This window comes from Podarcis raffonei, chromosome 4 (assembly GCF_027172205.1).
Source record: "Podarcis raffonei isolate rPodRaf1 chromosome 4, rPodRaf1.pri, whole genome shotgun sequence".
NCBI classification, from domain to species: Eukaryota; Metazoa; Chordata; class Lepidosauria; order Squamata; family Lacertidae; genus Podarcis; species Podarcis raffonei.
In genome coordinates, this window is record NC_070605.1 from 46,837,712 (window position 1) to 46,853,116 (window position 15,405).

The 15,405-nt window shown below is 39.2% G+C and overlaps 1 protein-coding gene across 4 annotated transcripts in view; it reads left to right on the forward strand.

Annotated features, from left to right (window-relative positions):
- Positions 1-15,405, forward strand: part of ROBO1 (roundabout guidance receptor 1) — a 571,646-nt gene that overhangs the window by 548,284 nt on the left and 7,957 nt on the right. For all 4 annotated transcript variants that reach the window (XM_053386465.1, XM_053386466.1, XM_053386467.1 and 1 more), the window contains 4 exons: positions 784-928; positions 1,128-1,379; positions 3,310-3,716; positions 7,535-7,687. In XM_053386465.1, coding sequence (XP_053242440.1) covers positions 784-928; positions 1,128-1,379; positions 3,310-3,716; positions 7,535-7,687 — 957 coding nt within the window. The remainder of the gene's footprint in view (positions 1-783; positions 929-1,127; positions 1,380-3,309; positions 3,717-7,534; positions 7,688-15,405) is intronic.

Below are 15,405 nucleotides of genomic sequence, written 5' to 3' on the forward strand. Positions count from 1 at the left end.
TAATTCTTCCAGTAATTATTTTCAACTGCACCTGCCATTTGGAATGAATTTAGTAATTTCATTGTGCCTAAAACATTTAAGTGGACAAGTATAAATTACATATATTCATTAATGTAACAGGGAAACCTTTAATAGATCATATCTCTGTCAATTGTGAACCCAAAATTAGGCTTCAAAAAATAAACTGGGGGGTGGGCGCTTTGGAGAATATATATCCAATGCATCTTTTTGTTGTTTAATACTTAGATGATAATCTGTAATGCAATTTAAAACTGTAGAAATATTCTTTAATTATATTGCTTGTACAGTTCATTTATGGATTTACCATATTTTAGCAAAAAAGTGAAGGAGACTGTTCCCAAATATAGGCAACGAAAGACAAAGTCAGTTCTAATAATTATTATTTTAATATAAATCCATATTCTAATAATACTTATTTTTGACATTGTTTTCACTTGGGTTTCTGTGACCTTAATCTTACATATGTTTTAGCCATTTATTAATTCAATTCTTTGTGTATTTCTTAACTGAAATGTACTACAACAGTGTATAAAAGCTGACTTATTAGTGACATTTACATGCTTACTAAGTTCTACAGAATCCAAAATTTGTAACAAGCTATGTCTGGAATATTGTATGTTCTTTTTGAAACTCCTAAACATGTGAATACTCGTTCAATTAACACCTTGTCACATTGTTAAATCGCTTAGAAAATTGCCCCCTAAAGGACTGATCAACAATTTATTTCATGGGCTATAACAATATGAATATATTTCTTCATAGGGAGTCAAGGGCACAAGAAGGGTGCTAGAACCCCCAAGGCATCCAAACAGGCTGGTATGAACTGGGCAGACCTTCTTCCACCTCCCCCTGTACATCCTCCTCCCCACAGTAATAGTGAAGACTACAGTCTATCTGTAAATGAAAGGTAAGATAAAAGAATGATCCATCAGTAAATTTTTCCATCCCAGTGGTCCAGATTCACTTAATTAACTGAATAAAAATATATGTAATCCTAGTATGGAACTGAGTCTTCAGTTTGACTCAAGAAATAATAATAATTTGGTCGAACCATGGTATGAATGTATTCAGTATTGTAATTCACATATTCTTAAATTAATTCTTAGCTATGACCAGGAAATCCCATGTCCAATCCCACCAGCAAGAATGTATCTACAGCAGGATGAGCTAGAGGAAGAGGAAGAGGATGAACGAGGTCCCACACCACCAGTTCGAGGAGCAGCTTCATCTCCAGCAGCAGTGTCCTACAGCCATCAGTCTACTGCTACATTAACGCCTTCCCCCCAAGAAGAACTCCAGCCAATGCTACAGGATTGCCAGGAGGAAATGGGACATTTGCAACATCCACAAGATCGGAGGTATGTTACCAAAGCACATTCTGAAGGAACTTCCTTAAACTAGTTCTATAAGGCGAACGTGTTGGGGTTAGGCAACACAACCAGCAGTAATCAAACAAATGTGTCGTTAAATTGCTTCTAATGTTATATCTTAATGAAAATTCAGTATGGAGAGTAGCACTTCATTTACCATGGTGTAAATAGTGTTTCCAAAGAGTAGTTGCATAGTCTGTTATCTGGATGTAAAATGTCATAATGAACAAATCTGTAGTTTTCTTTTTATTCCAATGCAAAATAAAAGGCTACTAGATTGGCTGAAAAAATTCGATTCTTGCCTCCCAAACATGTTTGTAACAGGTAATTTTATTCATAATGTCCCTTACTCTCATTACTCATTGGCCAATTTTCAAAGCTTAATTGTTTCCCAGGACTTTCCTGCTATTATCCTAGCGGTTATCAACAAATAATACCAATAGTATTTGATATTTCTTTTTGAGCTGGTTATTATGATCTAACAACATTAAATTAGATTCATTTGTAGATGGCAGACCCTTATACCTTTCCAAAAAATCCTGGTATGGCTACATTCCCTCCATATGTGGGCAAAGTACCATTTTCTTCATGGTACTTCAAATGGAGTTCTGACACGTTATAAAGCATCCTTGATAGCCTTTACAGCATGAAAAAGTTTTCCATAACTGCCACTTTGTTCCCATTTCTAGTTGAAACTTTTGTCATACTGACAGTGGACTTTAATCCATGAAAGCTTATGCCATAAAAATAAATTTATTAAAACATGTAAGATGCCACGGGACTCTGTGATCAGAAGCTTACACGGTTTTTTAAAACAGCACAGTCTTAAAAAAAAAAAGTCATAGACTGAGTAAGTACAGGTAATGCTAGTAAAATGATTAGAAGGTGAATAAAGAATTAGAAGGCTGGAACTTTTTTGCTTTGAGGAAAGGCATGGTAGATTTTTTAAAAAATGAACCATATGGAGAGAATGAATTAAAAAAAAACTTCATAACTTTTTATCCATAATGCTATAACATTTTGTGTTAAGATGATATTATGAGTTTTCATATCCAGTTCATTTTTTAAAAGATACAGTCAAACCTTGACTCCCAAACGCCTCCGTTTTAGAACGTTTCGGCTCCCAAACGCCAAAAATCCGTAAGTAAATGCTCCGGTTTTCAAACATTTTTCGGAAGCCGAACGTCCGACGCAGCTTCCACTTGAGTGCAGAAAGCTCTTACAGCCAATCGGAACCCACGAATGGGCTTCTGAAATGGATTACGTTCGACAACCAAGGTTTGACTGTACCAGAGTGTATGCTGAATAAGAATACAACACTTTCTTGTAAACAATGGATTCATCAGTGGCTATATGTCTTGATGGCTATATGGACCATCCAGATGAGGGGAATATTTATCTGAATATCAATTCCTATGGAGGAACCAAACAGAAATTTTACTGGTTGTGGGCTTTCTGGAAGCATGTGGTTGACCACAGAAGAGAACAGCATGCTAGAGTAGATCTTTGGCTTGATTCACCAGGCATATTATGTACCCTTCATTAAGGATAGGGTGAGCATTTGAAGCAGGGTGCCTGACTATGTGAGCACCGCTGCCCAAATTATAGCAAGTAGTTCAGCAGGGCACACCTCAAGTAATCCCCCTAAATTCTATTTGGTTCCACTCTATCTGATAAGTCAACTACATTTGACAACACTGAATTCAGAATAGTGTTTCCTATAACAGTTTAAGAACCAATTTTTTAAAAAGTCTGTATTCTAGTAATTAAGGAAGATGATACTACTTTTCTACTTTAGTAGTCAACCATTTCCAGTTTCTAAAAGAAATAAAAATCCAAGACTCAATACAATAGGAAATTATAGCTGTATATATGTTTTGTTAATCTGTAACCATTTCTAACTATTTTTTCCACACAGACGTCAGCCTGTGAGCCCTCCTCCACCTCCAAGACCTATCTCTCCGCCACATACCTATGGTTACATTTCAGGACCTCTTGTATCAGACATGGATACTGATGCACCAGAAGAGGAGGATGAAGCAGACATAGAAGTGGCCAAGATGCAGAACAGAAGGCTTCTTTTGCGTGGTCTTGAACAGACGCCAGCCTCAAGCGTAGGAGATCTGGAGAGCTCTGTGACAGGTTCCATGATCAATGGATGGGGTTCAGCCTCAGAAGATGACAATATCTCAAGTGGACGGTCTAGTGTTAGCTCATCAGATGGATCCTTTTTTACAGATGCAGATTTTGCACAGGCTGTTGCTGCAGCAGCAGAATATGCTGGTCTCAAGGTAGCAAGGCGGCAAATGCAGGATGCTGTGGGAGGTGAGACTTCTTCACTGCTATCATATATTTAATCAGGGATTCCCAGTTGATAAATGATTAGCTGTAATCCTAAGCAAATCTTTCTGAAATACTGTCCCTATGTGAATCCTGTACACATGTCAAAGTTTCATATAGAGAGTAATAGAAATTCCCTTGTAGTATATAGCCATCTCAGCAAAGCCCATCATGCTTGTGTGATTTAACTGTGCTACACTTTCAATTCAAATGAATACTTTTCAAAAGTACACACTGCACAGATGATTTTCTCTTACAGAAGTTAGCCAGGAGCCTAAGCTTAAGCAACACCCCTTGTCATTCCAACGCATGAAAACAGTGCAAACTTAAAATATATGTTCATAAAAGCAATAAATAGGCTGCAACAAACACAACTAAAAATCTTGTACCAAAATACACACACGCATACACACTGTGCAAACAATAAAAACAAAACTAGGTTATAATAAAGACTGAGCAGCAAAGAACATGATTGCCCCCGACCCCAAAGGAAGTAAAGTAGGGAACAAGCGGAGACAAACCTATCTCCATCCAGGAGCAACATCACTGGTGCTATTCTACCCTATTTCTTAAGAACACAGAATGTTGCTTGTACAAAATGAGGCCACTGATCCATGTAGCTCAAGTACTGTCTACAGTAACTGGCAGTAGCTTTCCAGGGTTTCGGATATTTGTATCTCAGATCTCTTGCATACAAAGCAGATGCTCCACTACCGATCTACAACCGCTCTCCAGAAAGGTCCTTTATAAGGTATGAAATTCACTGTGCATCATAGTACTAAATGAGGAAGAACTACTAGTTTTATTCACACACACTCACTTCACTCTTCCATAAGGAATGGCTTCTCCTTTCCCTTTAATACAAGTGGCACCTCTATATTCTTGTGAACACAAGCCCTCAGGGGCCTCTTGTCAGCAACTCTATGCTTTATTGAGTTGATGTGGAGAATTGTTATGTGATCTCCATGATTTCAGTAAAACGAATTCACCAGGCAATCACATTTCCTAAGTGCTGTACATATATTAAGCAGTAAGACAGTCCTAGCCAACAGAGTTGGAATCTAATGGGTACGATGCAATAGGAATGGGGAGGAAAAAGAAAAGGAAACCATTGGAGCAACTGCTCCAGGATGAAGCCAGGTTGACCACCTCTTGCCATGATGCCCTTGGGAGGCAGGTGGCAGAGCTTCCCAATGGCCCTAGGTCACCTGAATGATGTGAAAATCTAGAACATTTCTTCCTTCAGCTCTGAACTCCTAGGTAACTGGCAGTTGGAGCACATTCACACAGCAGTGGGGGATGCCAACCCCACTGCAGCTGTTATGGCTAATGACTGTGGCAAGGCTGGTCAAAAAGTATAGTATAGTGTGTGTACTTTGCAGGGCATTTCTTTCTATGATGTACAGCTAAAGTAAGTAGTTGTTACAGTGTTGGACTTGGACTATGTTACCTTTCTTGATCAGCCATAAAACTCAGGAAGTCGCTTTCTCCTAGCTAGTGGCTGGGGCAACCCAGTCAGATGGGTGGAGTACAAATAATAATAATAATAATAATAATAATAATAATAATAATAATAGTTGTTATTGTTGTTATTATTATTACCACCAACCTCATAGCTGAGTTAGGATAAAATGGTGGACCTCATAAGGGCCTCTATGAGACGATGATGATAATGATGACAATGAATTTATTAGTCACTTGCCATGTAAAGATTCTCTTAAGCTACTTAAGAAAACTTTAAAAGCATAACACAAAATCAGAAGAAGAAAGAGCAACACGTTACAATAAAAACCATACAAAAATCTATGGAAAAGATCCAGTAAAACTTTATTTATTGACATGATCTACTGCTAAACAATAAACAAGGCATGGCCTGGTGTACACTTTTGATAACAAAGGTAAAACTATAAAGCCAAAGTTAAGGTATATAGTTTTAGATTTTTTAGGCTCTCCTTTGCAATCTAGCAGTCTCCTCAATGGGATAGTCCACAGTTGTGTTTTCTAATACTTAGCAAATAAAAAGAAAGAAAAAAGATATGTATAGTGAGGAAACCGCCTCCCATATTTTCCTGACTTGCTTCTAACCTTTTAAGCACGAAACATCCAAACAACCTTTTCCCACACTATAAACAGTCATAGCATTTCTCGCCTATGTGAGTCCTCTGATGTACAAAGAGGGACACCTTCATGTTGAAACGCAAGTGTAAATTTGCTATGGGTTACCTTGTGTGCCTCCTGCAAGTCTTTCCCCACACTCTGGTTTTCCCCCTGATTCTCTGGTGCCTTATCAAGTTGCTTTTATCATGGAAGCAACTTAGATGAGAGGTGAAATAAAAATGTGATGAATCTAACTACCCACAAGAAAGAACATGCTACAGTATTTGTAACTTTTTCTCTCTAGCTTTTTTCAATGGTAAAAACCACTGCATTTCTATTTTGTGCCAAAAAGTAAATACATTCCAAACTGTCTTAGCAATTCAAAACTATGGGAACTGTTGGTGACACTTTAAGTAGCCAGCAGCAAAGAAATCCCAAGCCTTGGGACGATAACAAATATATCAACAAAAGCTTCATTGGGGTGGCAACAATTTCAGTGGTTCCCTAGTGACAAGTACTGAAACTTAGGGTTGGTGAAGATCAGGTAGAAGATCAAGTGGAAGAACCGGGCAGGCACAGGGAGGGTTTTCTTTGATGGTACCGTATTTTTCACTCTATAGGACGCACTTTTCCCCCACGAAAAATGAAGGGGAAATGTGTATGCGTCCTATGGAGCGAATGCAGGCTTTCGTTGAAGCCTAGAGAGCGAGAGGGGTTGGTGCGCACCGACCCCTCTCGCTCTTCAGGCTTCGGGAAGCTATCTGCAAGCCTTCGGAGTGTGGCGGGAGTTCCCGCCGGGCTCAGAAGGCTTGCGGATAGCAGCCTGTAGCTCAAAGCCCGGGGAGAGCAGCGCTGCGCACCCCGGGCTTTGGGCAGCTATCCGCAAGCCTTCGGAGCCCGGCGGGAGTTTCTGCCGGGCTCCGAAGGCTTGCGGATAGCAGCAAGCTCCGGAAGCGAAGCGCTTGCCCCCAGCCCGGCAAGCTCCAGGAGCGACTGTGAGGTTGTGTGCAACTTCGCCTTCGCTCCCGGACCCGTTCTGGGGGCTGGGGTCGGAGGAAGTTCGGGCTTCGCCTGCCCCAGCCCCGCAGCTAAAAAGGAAGCCAAGATAGCGAGCGGGATCCATACCGCTTGCTGTCTTGGCTTCTGCCAAAGCCGCGCTCAGCCTCTCCCGGCTGGAGAGGTTGTTCGTGGCTAAAGAGGAAGCCAAGAGGAAGCTGGCTGTCTTGGCTTCTTTGCTCTTTGGGGCTGGGAATAATTTTTTTTCTTTATTTCCCCCCCCAAAAAAACTTGGTGCGCCCTATAGAGCGAAAAATACAGTATATACAGGTTTCAGGGAATGTGACAATTGTCCAATATTAGGTGGCTTGAGAATGTTATAATATGAGTTATTATAATCTGATTTACCTTGCAGGGTTATTGAAAGGACGGCAATCGATAATGCATGTGTAATCATTTCAACATTTGAAAATGATATATAAATGTTAAATAGTACAATGTTTATCTTGGTTCTGTTCCTATCAATTTAAATGTGTTTTGCTCTGTAAAAGTTCTGGATAAAAAAAAGCCTTGCATGTTTATATTAATGTGACATTGAATCTAAATAATGCTAATTATATACCTATATTTTTATTTACAGAATCGAAAGACTATTCTAGTTTCAGAGATAAAGTAACAAATTATAACATTGTGTGCCTCTTTGTTTCCAGGTCGTAGACATTACCATGCCTCGCACTGCCCCAGACCCACTAGCCCTGTCTCTACTGACAGCAACATGAGTGCTGCTGTAATTCAGAAGGTACGACCTGTCAAAAAGCAAAAGCACCAGCAAGGACATCTACGAAGAGAAGTCTACACAGATGGTAAACACTATGTTCAGATGTGCACACTTCTAGTGCAAATACTGTATTTTTGCAAAGCTTACAGTGTTACATTAAGTGAAAGGTGGCTGGCATTTCCTGATGCTATACATATTCAGCATAGTCTATCGTAAGCATCATTTCTGTTTTCAGTCTGTCCTGAATTCTCCTGTACACACATACATTAAAAGTGCATTTGTTTTCTCTAATACCCTAATCAGCCATTAACTGTCACTATTTTTTTGAGAGAAGACTGCAAATGGGTACAATAGTGGAAAATAATACATGCATGAGATTAAAATCTTCATTAAAATAAATCCTCCGTAGTGTAATTTTTCCCATCACAGAAACAATTTAGCATTAAAATAGCAGGCAGCAAAATCGTTGAATTTTAATCCTAACCATAGTATTGTTCCAAGAGGTTACTTTGTGCACCAAAAGGCAGAATCTAATCATCTCCTCTCATGCCTTCACACACAATATCGACTCCTGCTGAAAAGGTAATGCTTGTATTCTCTGGGGAGTATAGAAGGATAATGCAAACATTGTGATGTTGTCTAGAGAGAGCCTTTAATGAAAATGCCTCAGGAGGGCCAGCTTTTATTAAACCACCACCTTTCAGTTTTATAAAACAACCAAAGGGCTTTGTTGGAAATTCATGTAAGATTTACCCATCTTGTCAAGTTTTCTAAATTCACTAAAGAGGAGGGGTTGCCAGCAGCAGTGGCATCATTCCCCCACCTCCTGGTTCTCAACAACAACAATCTGATTAGGACTTTCATTACCAGTCAGAAATTTTTCAAAGAGGGGCATCATTTGCCATTATCATATGAAAGCCTAATATTATAGATACTTATCGAGGGTTACAAGAAGGGGTTTTCAAGCCACTTCTCCCTGTGATTCCTGCCACTTGACAGAAAAATTTAATACAAAGCGCACAGCATGATGAGCAAAAGTAATTTTGCAATGAGTGGTTGTCCATGCTATTATCTGTACTTTATTCTGAGTATTTTCTCTACTAGCATCTATCTGATATTAGACTACATTAAATACTGGCATGACACAATGCACCTGGGCCTCTTGGCTTCTGCCCAGGCTCCTTTTGTCACTGAAACTGAATTGTCAGAATATTATCTGATTTCAAGAGGTTATTAAAGCAGTTTTGTGCATGCTTGTTTATTTGGAGGGGTTTTTTTTGTTTTGCTTTTTGGAAAGTGAGAAATGCATGGTATGAACTATGCCACTAAGTTTATATTTATGGAACCCTTGTAATGGCTTTTTGTGAGAATTTATAGATGTCTTAACAGGTTTATTAGTTTTAAGTGGGAGCCCCTATGTGAAAAATTGAGTAAGCATCAAACCGTGATATGAAAACATCTGTGCTGGCTAGAATACCAGAAAAGAAATCTTGTCCACAGCTTTATATAGTTATTTTGGTTTTGGTTTTTTTTCTAAAAGAAGAATTAAATAACTGAGCTGCATTTGTTGGTAATTTTCTATTAAAAGTTTTTATACTATGCTAGTCTGCATAGCACTGTAATTTACAAAATTGCAGCTGTTCTGATAAACTTAATCAGTATGTAGTTTGTGTTCTCGTGCATGTGCTTATTTTAGCACATTTTATAATTAGACATGAATTTCCTTGAACCTGTGTGTGATAAGGTGGTCCAGAATATGTAAACCATGTAGCAACAGGAACTTATTCTGTGATAATTGAAATAGTAATAAAAACTGGCTATTTGATTATTTTTGGATAGAGTATCTATCACACTGTAAAGCAGACAGCGAGTGCATTAAAGTAATACCTGTGTTCAACAGGGTATGGCATCATATAACTAATTCCCTCCCTTAAGCGGGAAACAGTAAAGCAGACATGTTTGAAACATTTGACCTTTACTAGTTACCCAAGAGTTTCTTGTATTTGATGATATGCTGAGATTTATTTATTTTCAGAATAAGAGCAGTGCTTTAAAAAAAATTCTATTCAACAATGAATGCAGTAATCTACAGGAAAGCAAAAGTGTTTGCTACAGACCAGTCTTTTGATGATAATAATACTTTTGATGGAGGATACTGATTACTTCATCATATTAACTTGTGTATTTAACCAAAGTTTAGCAAATATTTTATTTATTTTTCATTCACTTTACTGGTCCAGCTCAAGCTTTTCTGATGCTTGAATTGGAGCCCAAATGACATTTTCTACTTGCCAACCCCCACTAGGGCCAATACTGGGAGGGGGGGGGAATCCTATCTCCCCCCCCCAATGGTGCCAACTAAAGCAAGTAGCTTCATTTTATTACATTGTGGGGCCAACACTGTCACTAAAATTGGCTAAAATTTCTACGTTTAGCAATATACTTCCAGTCCTACATGGATGGTCTTTTTCAGAGGGTGATGCTTGGGGAGTGGTGTTTGGCCCAGGGAGCCTTCAATGTGGGCTTCTGCAGGTTTCCATTTTATTCCCATGCTGTTTGACATCTGCAAGAAACCACAGAGTGGGCTCATGTGGAATTTTGTTCTCAGCAATATGCTCCTTTACATCTGCAGATGTGGCCAATGGATATGCTGGACTGCTGTCTTACTTCAGTAATGGACTGGATGACAGCCAATAAGATCAATCCTGATACGGCTGAGGCACTCTTAGTGGGTGGTTCCTTAGACCAGATGGATGGGAGGTGGCCTGCTCTTGAGAAAGTTATACTCTCACTGAAGGAGCAGCTCCATGATGATGATATAATAATTTATTATTTATACCCCGCCCATACTGCTGGGCTTCCCCAGCCATTCTGAGGGGTTCCCAACAGATTAAAAACAGAATAAAACATCAAACATTTAAAAAATCCCTAAACAGGGTTGCCTTCAGATGTCTTCTAAAAGTCAGAAGGCTGTTTATTATTGACATCTGATGGGAGGGCGTTCCACAGGGCAGGCGCCACTACTGAGAAGGCCCTCTGCCTGGTTCCCTGTAACCTCACATGTTGCAGTTGGGGCATGGGTTTTGCTTAAAATATTGTAAGTCACTTTGAGTTGCCATGGCAAAAAAGTGACCAATAAATAATGACAATAATAAATGTTTCTTCTTGCTATTGTACAAGTTTTATTTAATAGTGGTTTGTGGAAGACTGGGGGCCCACAAGTGGTATTAACTTTTCTGAATTTAGTTTATACTCTTAGGCATACTCAATATATTTGATGGTTCACTGAACAATTTACTTGCGTCATTTACCTTTATAGGAAGTTACATTGAGATTTTGTAATTAGAAAAGAAATTAAAAGCTCTTTTGACACTGGGAATGATGGGAATTGACTACAAGCCCCAGCATCATTATTACCCTGGCAGGAACATATTCTACACACATGATTTTCCAAGGGACAGTGAAGCACACAGGACCTCTTCTACTTGCTACTACCTTCACTTTTCCTCAAAGCTTTCCTCCCCTTGGTGGGAGGAAGGTAGCAAAGGGATGGCCTGTAATTATTCCTAAGTGTTAGCCAGTAATGTTCACAGCGCATGATTAGTTTTCATTTCATGACTTTTGTGCTTGTCCATCACTAATTCTGTGTGGCTGGATGTTGTGTCAGTTGCTGGGCTAATTTATTTTTTATGGTTTTTTATTATTTCAAAGGCCACAAAAGGTCAGCATTTTTGTGCTTATTCACAGCTATTGTTCCTCAAAAGGTTGCTGCTTCAGTGATTTTTAAAAATTATTGCTATGTGTTCCCAATGAGTTCAAGCGAGCCTGATGTTACCACAAGCAGATATAACCAATCAGATGTGGCTACATGGTGAAGTCAATGAATGTATATAAAGGCACATTACACACACTTCATTGTTTCACCTTGTTGCTGAGCAGAATGGAACAAACACCTGGATTTTAAAAAGCTTTTACTGCTGCACAACAGTCTCTTGATTCTGTTTAGTATTCCATAATATACCTCCAACATTTTCATTAATTGTTGCAAAATACTACACACACACACACACACACACACACATGAACGGCACTTTCTGAGGGGGTAATAAAATATTGAAAATGAAGAAATTCATATGGTTCAGCTCAACAAAATTTACATGTTGGATTCTCATTTGGTAAAAACCCCTTCAAATTTTTATTTAGAAGTTAAAGACAACCAGCTGATATACTTCCCTTTTCTTAAGGAAACTGGTGGAAACTTACCAACAGACACAAATTTGTTAATTGAGAATGGCAGATCCCATGGAATATTTGAAAAAGCCATCATAAGCTTAAGTCTTTGAACTAGGGTTGTTTGGATTTTATTCTATCACTAAATGCAAGCTCTCACAAGGTAAAACACTGAGGTAAAGTGTAATTATTTTTATGGGAACTGCAGTCTTCAAAATTTTCTAAGGACGGAAATTGTTACAGCATTTTTTAAAATTTACTTATTGTTTTTAGCAAAATTAATATACCATTTGGTGATGAAATGGCTCAGGTGGCTGATGGGGGGAAGCTCAGGAACCCTATGCCCTCCATTCCAAGGAATCAGGGTCCAAGAAGAGGTCTGATGCCCAGACAAGGGCTGATGGGCCATAGCACTCCACCTAAAATTGTGATCTTGGATGGTTGCCCTGATTTGCTGTATAACAGGCTTCCTCAACCTCGGCCCTCCAGATGTTTTGAGTTCCCATCATCCCTGACCACTGGTTCTGCTAGCCAGGGATCATGGGAGTTGTAGGCCAAAAACATCTGGAGAGCCAAGGTTGAGGAAGCCAACTGTATACCATAGGGTGATCCATAACCCAGAATCCACCCTGCCAAACAATCAACCAGTAGCCGGGTTGGTTGAGCCAGGATTCACTCCCAATGCCCATGCCAAAATCTACTGACATCTGTTATCAAAAGGTTGTGGCCTGTTCAAATCCCAAGAGGGTGTCCTATGATTATTATATCTGTGTCTTGGCCTCTCTGCTCAATGTGCCTGGGCCCACAACTTTTGGGCTGAGCAAAAACTTTATTACTTATTTTTTAGCAAAAGTTATATACTGCTTGACTGCAACAGAACCTCTATGTGATTTACAAGAAATATTAAAATAATGACTAAAATAGTTAAAAATGAGTTATTAAAACATTTTAGAAACAATTGAAAAGAGAAGGAAACTAAAAAGAGAATAAAACATGTCAACATCTATGTGTTGGATATGCTTGCCTTAACAAAAATGTTTCAAACAGACACCAAAAATAATACAGTTGGTTACTATACAGGCAGAAATAGCCTTCTTGGGTTTTGGATTGACACATTTTTACTGATTCAAGGGATTTGTGATCTATATATTTATATATAGATCTATATGTACTACTGTATCTTAAAAAATATATCACAGCAGTTTACAACAATATAAAAATATAAAACAAGACAATAAAATAATGGAAAATTACAAATCTGCAATATCTTTACATGTAAAGTACACTCAGCTAAGAAATTCAAACTGTTTTAGAAGTGGAAATAATGTATAACAATATACAACATTCCAGTTTTAGACTGAAAATATATCTTATATGAAACTATTTTAATTTTCTTTGACTCTTACACTTGGAATTATTTCACATATCTATTTGCATTTTCCTCTTTCAATTTTAAACTGCCGGCTGGGTTGATTTTTCCTCCCCCAAAATTATTTTTCCCATGGTTCCTATAGCCTCTCATTTAAAGTGTTGAAAATTCACGTAAGGAAGATTTTCCCTGTAGGACATGCTATAAAATAGCATCGGTTAATTGTTTTTCTTTAAGCGGGCAACAATGCAGCAGCTATATGCAGACATGTATAAATGAAATAGTTGAGCACAGCTGACCTTTTCTAGTTACCTCTGGGTTCCATATATTGGTTTGATGTCACTGTGTGATTTATTTTTTATTTCTCACCATGGAGGCCTCCATTTTCTTTTTTAATAAGTAAGTGTGCCAGTTTGCAGCAGACAAGGCAGATTGATTCTGGATTTTCTCTGTGATTTGAGCTGTTAAATAAATACTGCAGGGGTGAAATAGTGTTGACCTCTGAAAAGTTTCCTTTTTTGATTTGAAGGATTCCTCTCAGCAAGGAATGGTTGGTTGTAATGAAAGTTTTTCTACCTTCTCTGCAGGTTGTGATAAAGCTTTCTCTAAAGAGCATATCACTTTGTGGTGGTCTTTACTGGCATACATCAAATTGTATTTTTAACTAAAAAAATTGCTACTAGGCCACTTTCTCTTTAAATACTATCAGTGTTCTGTTTAATCACTGGTGTCACAATATACCCTGGTTATACATTAAATTGAAGAGTTGGAGATTGCCTAATTTTTAAATGCCTGTCCTTATTACTGTTACATGGGCTATCTTCAACCACATTTTATTATCAGTAGTCTTTCTTCTTGGTCAACATTAGTTCCTTAAAAAGGAGCCATAATTATGGGGACACCTGGATGTCCTTACTGACTGCCTATGTGATTCTATGGTTTCTGTTCATTGGAAAAGTAGGTAATATGCATGTACAGAACAATGTGCGCTTGGTCTTCCTCTATTAAAATGAATTAGCAAGGTCTTGCCTGCCGAGGAAGCTTTTTGCAAGGTTGGGCACTTCTTGTTTTTCTGTCTCCAGCCTATTAAGTAGACTCTTGTGCAATCAGACACTAATGTATTTAAAATATATTCAGAATTTTGTAAGAGCTAAGCATTTGAGAGATGGGTGCATCCCTTGGGATTTATGAACAAAATGATGAATTGCATCCAGTGGCATCTCTCCACTGATAGAAGGCACTTTGATTCAGTAGGGTCTCCATCAGCAGTACAGGGAGATAGGTGCCTTTTACCAATTCCCCCTTCAGCACTCAGTGTTTCTCCTAGCCTGCTCCAAAGGTTTGTAGGATCCTTTGAAACAGAGGGTGTGGGGAATCAGCAAAATTTGTCTCCATCTGAACTCTGCTGATGGAACCTTCCATGCGATCAAGCCAGAGGACATCACTGGATACAGTTTGATAGCTCTATTAAACAATAACATCTAAAATTAAAGATAGCTATCCAGTGAAATTTTAAGATAGTTCAAGTTCCAGCAAAATCTGTAGGACTATAATATACCACAGTAACACGTTAACCAGCTAAGGCTCAGGACCTATCTTTAACCCAAATCTCTAGAACTGGCACTACTCTTGATTTGCTTACAGAATGTTTGTCTTTCTTATTTTCTCCATAACTCCAAAAAGAAAGAGCACTTGTGTTTTTCATAATTGTATAAAGAGTCATTTTGGACAGGGCAATTACCGTATTTTTCGCCCTATAGGACGCACCTGCCCATAGGACGCACCTAGATTGGGGGGGGAATAAAGGGGGGGAATTATTTCCCACCCAGGCGCGGGGCTGGGGCGGGGGAAGCCTGAGCTTCCCCCGACCCCAGAACAGGAGCCAGAGCGATGCCGAAGCTGCGCTCAGCTTCGGCATCACTTTGGGAGCTTGCGCAACCTTCGGGGGGTTGCGCGGAGCTGCGCCGAGCCCGGGAGCGCAGGCAGCTCTGCGCAACCTTCGGGAGCCCGGCGCGGCTTTGCGCCGGGCTCCCTAGGGCTGCGCAGAGCTTTCTGAAGCCTGGAGAGGGAGAGGGGTCGGTGCGCACCGACCCCTATCGCTCACCAGGCTTCAGCAAAAGCCTGTATTCACCCATAGGACGCACACACATTTCCCCTTCATCTTTGGAGGGGAAAAGGTGCCTCCTATAGGGCGAAAAATACGG